We start from the raw sequence: 10,614 nt of genomic DNA, 5'->3' as shown, positions 1-10,614 counted from the left end.
TACACAGTAGTACATTCCACTCAAAACGTAAATAAATAAATATATATACAGTATGTGGCATATACCACCCTCTAGCGTTGAAACGTTATGTTGCCATAGTAACCGTGTGTTTACCTGCCGGCAGATTTTCAGCACAGCAGTCGTGTTTTAGTGAGTTGCATATATCTGACAGGTAAGACACATTATTTTCGCTTAATGCTTTAATTCTAACTCTATATAAATTATGTCTCTTATTTAAAACACTGAATAGATTGTTTAAGACTAGAATTGATGGAGAAAAATGTTTGTTTTTTTACAGGTAACTGATATCCTGACATGGTTATCTGAATTTGGTCACTCTTTAGATTAGGGTACAATTTTAACTAGTATACGACTTTTGCCTCCTAATTGCTGCTTATTAATAGTAAGGTAGTTGTTAAGTTTTGGTAACTTATTGGGTATAGGATTAAGGGATGTAGAATAAGGTTATGTTGAATAAGACATTAATATGTGCTTTATACGTAACGTTACTAATAAACAACCAATAGCTATACTAGTAATATGTTAGTAAGCACCTAGTTAAGAATTGGAGCCTAAGCTAAAGTGTTACCCTGAATTTTTACGTTTTGTAGTATAATGTCATGCTAGTTGTTTTTTGGCAACAGTATTTAATGCAAGTGTTTAAGACGATCAAATAACTACATATTTGATATTAGTTATCATTGTAGTCTAGTAATTATAAAACAATGATTTAAAAACCAAAGAATGACTTTCTTTCTCATTAGAAAAATGTCTAGGCTGATGGGACCCCCTGATAAATTTCTGCCATCCGAGTGGAAGCATGCAAACCAGGTGCATTTCAGGAGTTCGGAGGCAGAACGAGCGCACTCAGAGAAACTGACAGCGGAGTGTCAGAGACTCATAGAGGAGAGCAACAAATCTACCAAACACACGCAACAGGATGCACAAAAGAAGCTGGGTATGCAACGCTCAAAATGCATGTAACTGGAGGCCTTGCATGAAAGACAAGGAAAGCAGTAAGACAGGAAGTGTAATGATGACACCTGACCTTTTAAAGATAAGTGATTGAAATGATGAAGAGAGGAAGTTATTTCAGATTGGGTTATATTGATTTCCTTGATAAAGACATATGTAACGTTAGTTGTTAAACTGTTCTAGCCTGCTTCTTCTTCAGAGCAGAGAATCCAGGACATCAAATTCTGGAGGCAGGAACTGGAGAAGAAGTTTGAGGAGATGGTGCAGGAGATCGAGACCCTCATCATCTTCAAGAGCCGCGTGGAAAAAGCCTTGGAGAGCTGCTCTCAGCCTTTTCAAGTGACTTTGCAATGTCTGACTGAGAGGTACTTCTAACTGTAGAGCACAACCAGAGGACAATTACTAAAATCAAGTGTTGAACTACATGACCAAATTGATCAAAAATGACAGTAAAGACTTTTACATATTTCAAATAAAAGAACCCTGAAAAAAAGTATCACGTTTTCCACTAAAGATATTAAGCAGCACAACTGTTTTCAACATTTATAATAATAAGAAATGTTTCTTGAGAAGTAAATAATCATATTATAATGATTTCTGAAGGAGCATGTGACACTTAAGACAGAGTTATGATCCTGAAAATTCAGCTTTACCATCACAGGAATAAATTATATTTAAAAGTATTAAAATGGAAATCAGTTATTTTAAATTGTGATAATATTTAACTGTGTTTTTGATAAATGCATAGCCTTGAGCATACGAATTTCAAAAACCTTAAAAAGTCTAGTGACCTTTTGAACGATAGTGTAAGTTACAAGCCAAATTAACCACCCCTAATTTAGGATTAGGCCGGCATCATTCGTTACAGTTCAAACCTTTCAGAAAATGTCTCATAATCATGTGATATGTACGGGACATCCTCAGAGAGAAGCGTGTGGCGATTGACCTGGTGCATGATGGGGTGGAAGAGGAGCTGTTGAAGGAGAAGGAGGTGATTGAGGGTGTGATGGTTCTTCTACAGCGAACACTGGAGCAGATCAACGAGCAGATCAGGTTAGTGGGACAGTGACAAAACTCCAAGGACTAACTTACAAGGAATTCAATTGCCCGACTGTAGCAATTGATGAGTAATTCAGAAGTGTTTAAAATATGGCACTGAATCCTTGAATTATATTGTGTTGTTATATAAATGTCAATTTGCTCAAAACTAAATTGTAGTTTATAAATTATTCCTGTGCTTTTCAGGCTTATTCGTTCAGTGAAGTACTATCTGGAAAAGGACTTGCAGGACAAATTTCAGGCCGAACGCATCGATGATTTCTGCTCCCTTCTCACCAACACGTCGCCTGATTTAGGGAATTCAAACTTAACAAGTGTTGGGTAAGATAACATGTTTATGATACAGTATTTAAAAATCTAAATCTGTTTTAGAAATATGTGACCCTGGATCACAATACCAGTCACAAGTCGCACTGGTATATTTGTGGCATTAGCCAACAATACATTGTATGTGTCAAAATTATCGATTTTTTTGTAAAGATATTTTGTAAATTTCTTACCATAAATATATCAAACATTTATTTTTGTGAGTGAATGCAGCACAATCACGAACATAAATGAACATCTTTAAAGGAGATTTTCTCAATGTTTAGGTTTTTTTGCACCCTCAGATTTCAGATTTTCAAATAGTTGTATCTCAGCCAAATATTGTCCTATCCTAACACACCATACATCAATGGTTTCAAAATGGTCATCAAAATAAATCAGTTTATTTATTCAGCTTTCAGATGGTGTATAAATCTCAATTTCAAAAAATTGACCCATGTGACTGGTTTTGTGGTCCAGGGTCACATATACATTCTCAGACTATTCAAATGTTAACAGATTTAGGTTTTCACCGTTTGCAAACCTATTTCCTTAACCGTTTCCAGAAATGCAGTGACTCCTGAGGAATGGGAGAGCCTCTGCAACTTAAACGTTAGCAAAGCTGAGAATGAGAAGAATAACTCTCTTTCTCTGAGAGCTCTTGTGGAAAGCTTGCTAGAGCAGACGTCCGCAGACATGCGCAGACAGTATGCGGCTACGGGAAGGGCATTTGAGCTGCGCATACAGGAGACCAAAACTGCCAAAACTCAGCTTGAGAACCAGCTCAATGAGGTTGGTTGCACTTGTGAATTAAAGGGATAGTTCACCCAAAATTAAAATTCTCTCATCAATTACTTACCCTCATGCAATCTCTGATGTAGCTTATATGACTTTCTTTCTTCAGATAAGCACAAAACAAAGATTTTTATGGAAAAAATAAATCTCTGTGAGTCCATATAATGCCATTGAATGTGTGTCGCTTAGTTGACGCTTGAAAAAGCACACACAGCGATCGTGCTGGTAATCCATACAACTCCAGTGGATGAATCTCGCATCCAGTTCGTTTTCGTCTACTGTTTTTCAAATACTATGTATTCGGACTCTTTCGGCGTAGTGTTTTTTCGCATACTATATAGTAGTAGTATTCGATTTCAGATGCAGCGAATGGCTAAGTACAGCGAAGTTAGTACTTATTTTAAATATTACGTCACGACCACTAAAAAAGTATGTTCTATATTATATGAATGTGTGTAGTATGAATGTAATCTGGACGTACTACTTTCGTCATGTTGTCAGTATCATATAGTAGGGAAGTATGCGATTTTGGATGCAGCCAATGACTTCTGAAGTTAAACGATAGGTGTGTGTACGTTTACAAGAGGGTCGTTGTGACGCGTGATGTGAGTGCGTTGTGAAGCTCGCGTGAGAAGTGGCGATCCTATGTGCTTCCGTATAGGAATATCCCCCAGTATTAAAAAAAGTGTTATATTTTAGTATTTTTCTTACACACACATTTCGTTTCACTTCAGAAGACATTGATTCATCTACTGGGGTTGTATGAATTACCAGCACGATCTTTGTGTGTGACCACCCATTCAGTGGCATTATATGGACACACAGACATTTATTATATTTCTTAAAATCTGAAGAAAGTAAGTCATGAGGGTGAGGAAATGATGAGAGAATTAAAAAATTTGGGTGAACTGTCCCTTTAAGGCATGATAACATTATATTGAACAGTAATGGAAATTGACATTTATATTGAAATATGTTCAAGAGAGAAAGATTATATCTAACGGTGTCATTAAATATGTGTTTTTCCAAACATCAACTTTATGCAAGTGTTAGATGATGGCAAAGGAACACTAAATGTAAAAATAGGGGCACAAGTATTGGCACAAATGATTAATTAAAATAATTGACAATTATATAATTAATAATATGTGCTGTTAATATATTTTGGATTCCTAGCTATATACTGTAAAAAGCTGGATAATTCAAAATCAAAAATGTATATTTTAAGAATAAAATTATTTATTAATTTACTTACTATTAAGTAGGTCATTTGCAATATTTTGTTATCTATAGGGCTTCATTCTTGGTTTTGTTGTTATAATTTGATTATTTGTATATGTCTGTGCTCTCTCAAAGCTGCTAGCAGAAATAGCAAATCAAGAAAAGAATCTGGAGGCTCTAAAAGTGGCTATCGCAGAGAAAGAAGCTCCAGTGAAAGTGGCTCAGACTCGACTGTCCGCTCGCAGCCAAAGGCCCAACGTTGAGCTCTGCCACGACCCGGCTCAAATCCGACTGCTGGCAGAGGTCAAGGAGCTCGCTAACAACATCGAGAGGTAAAGGAAAGGGTTTGGATGTTATCAAACATATAACATTCATTGCATGTCCTATATGCTAGTATGTACAGTATGTCGCCATTAACAAACATGGCAAACGTGGCAAACATATAACATTCATTGCATGTCCTATATGCTAGTATGTCCCCAATAAAAGCATTCCCCCTCTATGGTTTCTGCATTAGACTAGCCGAGGCGTTCCAGCTTTCAGAGATGAAACTGAAAGCTCTAGCAAGCAGCCAGTTGGGCCTGGAGGAGGAGATCCAGGTGAAGACCAACTCTCTGTACATAGATGAGGTGATCTGCCTTCAGCAACGCCAGCCTGTCGTTATTCACAACTTCTGAACAGAGCTCATGCACGACGGAAATGCTTAGTATAGTTAATGGTGTTTTGGAAGAAGAGTTTCCTTTAAATCATTTAAAGATATTTTGATGGTTTCAATACAACATCTAATGTTTTTAAAACTTCCCAACTGCGGTGTTTCCTCTTAGATTCTGTTTGTTGCTCACACAGCCCATTGAAGGAGATGTTTTGATGAAATGTCTTTTAAAAAATGCAAAATTAAAAATATAAAAAAGATGATCCCAAGTTACTTTGTTCTAGCCTTAAAACATGAATTGATGGTTTATAATAAAAAATAAAAATGGAATCCTCATAATAACTCATCATTATACAGAAGTGAACAAAATAATTGGGTATAAAGAAAATATCAGTTTTTTAGAAAATAACTTCTGTGCTAACAATACCAGTTTCTGTATTAGTTTAGTTTTACATCAGCATGGGAGGGGTATCAAGTACACACATCTCTGTGGTAATGATAAATCAGTCAGACCAAGTAAAAAGCACGAAACGGATCTGAAGAAAAACTGCTGTCACAACAGCTCTTCAAATAGGTAAGGACCATTTTAACAGTTTTGAAAATAAAGGTGCTGTTGTTGTCTTTTTTTTTCGTAAATAATAATGTCAAATAAAGACCCTTGCACACTGAGTCTGAAATTTGTGTCCGAAATTTTCGGACTCCGTGTGCAAGGGCCTTTAGACTGTATTTTTATTGTCATAGTTGTGCTTTAAACAGATTTACGTATTTCTCATTATTTTAGTCTGAGATGCTGCAAACATTGTTGTTCATCTTAACGGTCGTTCAAATGACAGACTGTTATGGTTTTGGTGAGTGTTAACTTGTATATTGTAATTTCAACAAGTCTTATTACTCGATTTATAGAGAACAAGTACTTTTCAGTCATGAAAACATTTCAAATGTTCATGAATCACCATATGAATGGTCAGATTAAATGTTCTGACTATGTTATGACTTGTTCTGTTTTTCCAGGTTAAGAAATATAACTGGGTGTAATAAGGGTGTAACAACTAAATAATCTATTAATAATGTCAATAATTTAAAATGATGTTTGTCCCTTTGATATGAGCCATTGATTATAATACCATGTTGTAAAAAAAAAAAGAAAATACGCTTGAAAATATTAAACATAATAAAACTATAGTATTGCGAAAGTTTTTTATTTTTATTTTTCATTTCAGACCCTGATGAACCGACTAACTTCTCCATTAGCGTAGAAGACAACTACACTGGAGAGGCTGGTTTGTGCATCCGTGTATTTTGTTTGTTCACGGTCCCTCAAAGTGTCTCAGAGTCAGAACCCATTAGAAGAACCTGGTTCAAAGGAGATCCACAAAACCCAACTGTTGAAGTTCCTGTTTTTAATACTAATAGACCATTGTTTGATAATGGGAGAGAGTGCAACTTTGTGCCGAAAGACTTGGTTCAGGGTGAATCTGATGGTGAATACAGATTGAAACTGGAATGGGGACAAGGGAAAGTGTATATCTTTCCTCAGACAGTAACAATTACTGTAAAAGGTTGGTTGTGTGTTTGTATGTATGCATTTTTAACCCAGAAAGTTGCACACACATCCAGATTAATGCTGACACCAAACCATTGTTTTTAGAGCTCAACCAGAAACCAACTATAAACGTCCCACAACTCACAGCGGGAGAGAAGGCTGAGATATCCTGCAAAGTTCCAGGAGATTGCATGAATCCCTTAGCAGATATTGTTTGGACAGGGATTGAGCCTGATGAAATTAGACCTGGCATTTCTGCAGTTCCTGGCAGTGAACACCACTATTCAATATTGACTTTTCATCCTGAGCCTGAGCATCACAATACTAAGCTCACCTGCACAGTTATTTTTCAAAAAAGCATACAGACCGAAAATACTGTGATCCTCAAAGTAAGACGTATGTATTATTTCACTTATAACACATCATAATTTTAAGTAAGGTGATGAATACCATTTTTTTAAAATAAACTTGACATAATTTTTTTCTCCAGATGCCCCTAAAATCCTGAATAGCTCCTGTTGTTTGGTGCGGGGTGATGAATTGATCTGCATGTGTGTAAGCAGTGGTATGCCGTTACCCCAGATACACTGGACAGTTCTGGACGGTGAATATTACAGTATTGCTTCAGCAAAGAACACCAGCAGCGCCATCACCGTCTCCATTGCTAGTTTCAGGGACCTCAAAGCTAACATTGGATGTGTCAGTAAGAATCTCATTGGTATGGCAGGAATGGTAATCCAAGTGCACAATCATGCTGAGAAACCCAAAGGTAGGTCATGCCTTTTACAAGCATTTGACATTTTCTGCCATAGTGACAAACATCTGTATGAATTAACTATCATTCTGGAGATGGCTTCTTGTGTGAAATTTCCTTTATTCTTCTCTCATTTTCTCATATTTTAGTAGGTTGGAGTTTGTACACCCCTTGGATATTCTTTACCCTTTCAGTTATTGTAAATGTCATCTTCATTTCCTGTTTGACTGTCATCCTACGGTAAGAACTTCATAAACTCAAGAAAATGATGTTGGCTGGCCATTTCTATAGTGTTAAATGTTTGTATTAGTCACTAATGCCACACATTCTACCATTACTATTTTGACAGAAGGAGAGAAAAACATAAGAAACCAAATGATGACAACCATGTCTACATGACTCCAATGAAGAGAGAGGAATCTGTGTATGAGACTGTTAAATTGTCTTCAGAGAGATCTTAGTGGTTTGGTCAACACATTAAAGCTGAAATAAAGCTTTTTGTTGTAGTTTACACATCAAGTGGCTTTTCTTACACATTAGCATAACGTGAAACAGCATGTATATTAGCATGTGCTAATGTCCTAAAACCTTCAATTTAACATTTTGTTTTATGTCCTTTTTACTTCATGCCAGCAAAATGCTTTTAAAAATAGTTTCTTCACTATGTTAGAAAAGATTTGTAATCTTTATGTTAAGACATTTTAATTAAAAGTTGTGATTGTATTCAAAGGTTTTGTGTTTCAATACATTTCATGCCTTTAAAAATGATGTGTTCGTTTAGTGTTTTACTGTTAAGGATAGGCGGTGTAACGCAAGTATTGTGCAACAATATAGACAGATCAAGATCAAGAAAAACAGCACCAATCTGATCGCAATTAAAACTGCTGTCACATCAGATTATGAGCTCTTCAAATATTGGGTAAGTCATCAGTTCTAGAAATAAAAATGTTAGTCTATTTTTTTGCTATGAATTATTTTTCACTTTGAATTCCTCAAAAGTCTTATTACCTAAATACTCATTTTCCTCAGCTATGTCATGTAAAAAAGTTCTCAACATACTTGCTTTTCTTATGGTCATGTTATGCAAAATATAAACAGACCTGGTTTCCAGTGACAGTACTTGTTTTATCACATTAGTCTGAGATGCTGCAAACGCTGCTGTTCGTCTTGCATGAATTTAGAATGATAAACTCTACACGCGAGAGCTAACTTTTGTTATTTTTTGTTATAAATTTGGTTACTCCAATTCAGCCAGTTGTTTTTGTTGAAGTTCTCAACATTTTGTGTACAATTCTCACCCATGTCTTTGATAAAATTTACACAAGTTACTAAAAATAAAACTTTGTAGTTCCCTATCAAGGGAACTCCCGCTGCGTTTACGCAATGGGAACACTTCCAAGTGTCTCGTCATGAAGCACATGTATAATCAGTCCAATGAATGAGCGGGACGTCAGGTGACTTCATAGACCAGGAAACTATAAATCACCCCTGAACACAGAGCGTGCCAGCTTCTGTTTCTTCAGCGAAGCGCTCTCTGTATTTGTCCTTTGTCTGATTTATTGTTGTCTGTTACAAACACACTCAATATATATATATTATGGCGAGCAAGCAAGATTTCAAGCGCTGTGTTGTTCCCTGCCCTCGTTACATCACGGGTGGGGACACACATCAGCTTTGTGTTGCTTGTTTGGGAGTGGAGCATGCCCAGTCAGTTCTCGAGGGAGCTGACTGTGAGCATTGCGAGCTGCTGTCCGTGAGGACGCTCCACTCTCGCCGGGCGTTCTTTGAGGAGAACGGTTCGGTCCGCGCTCCCTGAGGTACGGGTCCCGCTGCTGCCGAGGCACAGCGGCGAAACGTATCTTGGGGTTCGCAGATGGATCTAGCAGCGGGGTTTGAGACGGGCACCGCCCTATCTCAGCCTTTACCTGCTGGATCCAGTGTCTCTGCCCAGGGGGAAGCCCGCCCTGTGGTTTCTTCTCCCCGGGTTGAGGCACCAATGCCGCAGCTATCCAGTTCCGAGGAATTGGACGCTGTCAGTGTTGATACAGGGGATTATGAGTTTTCGCCAGCTCATACCTCTGGTGATGAGGAGCTTATGGAGGTTTTATCTCGCGCTGTAGCTAAATTAAATATTGACTGGCCAGCCGATGATTTTGAATGTGATTCTAAAAAGAGTTTACTAGATGATCGCTATTTTCCATCTAGATCACAGCCTCCCCGTCGGGAACTCCCGTTTTTTCCCGATCTCCACACTGAGGTGTCGAAATCGTGGAATAAACCGGTATCTTTCAGAGTTTTTAATCCCCAAACATCTATTTATAGTAATGTTAAACGTATTAAAGATTTTGGTTACGTGACAATGCCTCAGGCGGAAGAGACGCTTGCGAGCTATCTCTCTCCCGAGTCAGCGTCATCACTGAAAGCCCCGACATTACCCACTAAACCATTAAAAGCTACATCATCGTTTGTGGGTAAAGCGTTTTCGGCAGCAGGTCAGGCAGCAGCGTGCTTGCATACAATGTCTATTTTGCAAGCTTATCAAGCCGACCTGCTGAGGGATATCGATCAAAGTGAGGAAGTTAGTGCTGACGCAATTCGAGAATTGCATCGCGCGACAGATTTATCTCTCCGTGCCACCAAAGAGACGGCCAAATCAGTGGGCCGGTCTATGGCAGCCCTGGTGGCCACGGAGCGCCATTTATGGTTAAATCTTTCTGAAATCAAAGATAAAGATAGATCTGTTCTTCTGGACGCCCCGCTTTCTCCTACAAGTCTGTTCGGCGATGCTATAAATTGTGTCGTTGATAGGTTTCAAGAAACAAAAAAGCAATCTGCAGCGTTCCAGAAGTTTCTTCCTCGCCGATCTGATGCCCCCGAGACTGCTTTTCGTAAAATCATTAAATCAGAGCAGCCTTGGCCGTCTACGAGCTCCTCACAGCACAGAGTGCAACAGAAACGTAGCGTCGCCGCTCGGGCTCCTCCACAACCTGGGGGGTCTGGGTGGCGGTCGCAGGCCAGGCCATCTGGTGATAAGCAAGATCTGAGGACTGTCATATCTAAGAAGGCTTGGTCTGAGAAGAAGAAGTCCTGACGCCTATGGTGTCAAACTTCTGAGGGTGGTCCCCTCCGGGGAGGGACGGTTTCGAGAAATCGTTCCTCCTCGGCGCCCTCTGGGGGGCGACTTTCTGAGGAAAGTCGCAGCGCTGCCACAACGGTTGTTCCCTGCCGGTTCGCCGTTACAGGGCACCGTGGTGTCAGCGTCCCCGGATCGTGGAGCGGTCAGTTCGGTTGTTCCCTGCCGGTTCGCCG

General features: G+C 38.7%; 2 protein-coding genes across 4 annotated transcripts; both read left to right on the top strand.

Moving 5' to 3' along the window:
* The first annotated feature begins 109 nt into the window (after positions 1–109).
* On the top strand, positions 110–5,232 carry tekt1 (tektin 1). The gene is made up of 8 exons (XM_079611021.1): positions 110–172; positions 765–958; positions 1,175–1,340; positions 1,900–2,028; positions 2,221–2,355; positions 2,907–3,132; positions 4,492–4,688; positions 4,874–5,232. Exons 2-8 carry the CDS (start codon positions 769–771, stop codon positions 5,031–5,033), a joined length of 1,203 nt encoding a protein of 400 aa, XP_079467147.1. The 5' UTR covers positions 110–172; positions 765–768; the 3' UTR covers positions 5,034–5,232.
* A 172-nt stretch (positions 5,233–5,404) lies between these two features.
* LOC306997662 (sialic acid-binding Ig-like lectin 14) lies at positions 5,405–8,031 on the top strand. Of its 3 annotated transcripts, none has more exons than XM_079611024.1 (7): positions 5,405–5,582; positions 5,790–5,856; positions 6,229–6,567; positions 6,657–6,947; positions 7,042–7,320; positions 7,455–7,545; positions 7,655–8,031. In XM_079611024.1, the coding sequence occupies exons 2-7, from the start codon at positions 5,796–5,798 to the stop codon at positions 7,764–7,766; spliced, it is 1,173 nt and encodes a 390-aa protein (XP_079467150.1). In that variant the 5' UTR covers positions 5,405–5,582; positions 5,790–5,795; the 3' UTR covers positions 7,767–8,031. The 3 variants fall into 3 exon arrangements, with proteins under 3 accessions (XP_079467150.1, XP_079467149.1, XP_079467148.1); XM_079611023.1 differs by having other exon boundaries at positions 7,458–7,545; positions 7,655–7,932; XM_079611022.1 differs by lacking the exon at positions 5,405–5,582 and having other exon boundaries at positions 5,755–5,856; positions 7,655–8,027.
* The last annotated feature ends 2,583 nt before the right edge of the window (positions 8,032–10,614 follow it).

This window comes from Phoxinus phoxinus, assembly GCF_949152265.1.
Source record: "Phoxinus phoxinus genome assembly, chromosome: 4".
NCBI classification, from domain to species: domain Eukaryota; kingdom Metazoa; phylum Chordata; class Actinopteri; order Cypriniformes; family Leuciscidae; genus Phoxinus; species Phoxinus phoxinus.
The sequence above is the reverse complement of the archived record's forward strand: the minus strand, read 5'-3'. Positions and strand labels throughout refer to the sequence as shown.

Bases quoted from the DNA above. Each gene is read 5' to 3' on its own strand.
- LOC306997662 (XM_079611024.1), top strand. From the start codon at position 5,796: ATGCTGCAAACATTGTTGTTCATCTTAACGGTCGTTCAAATGACAGAC. The intron at 5,857-6,228 runs GTGAGTGTTAAC...TTTTCATTTCAG, and splicing joins GACAGACTGTTATGGTTTTG to ACCCTGATGAACCGACTAAC. The intron at 7,321-7,454 runs GTAGGTCATGCC...CTCATATTTTAG, and splicing joins TCATGCTGAGAAACCCAAAG to TAGGTTGGAGTTTGTACACC.
- tekt1 (XM_079611021.1), top strand. From the start codon at position 769: ATGTCTAGGCTGATGGGACCCCCTGATAAATTTCTGCCATCCGAGTGG. The intron at 2,356-2,906 runs GTAAGATAACAT...AACCGTTTCCAG, and splicing joins TCAAACTTAACAAGTGTTGG to AAATGCAGTGACTCCTGAGG. The intron at 3,133-4,491 runs GTTGGTTGCACT...GCTCTCTCAAAG, and splicing joins TTGAGAACCAGCTCAATGAG to CTGCTAGCAGAAATAGCAAA.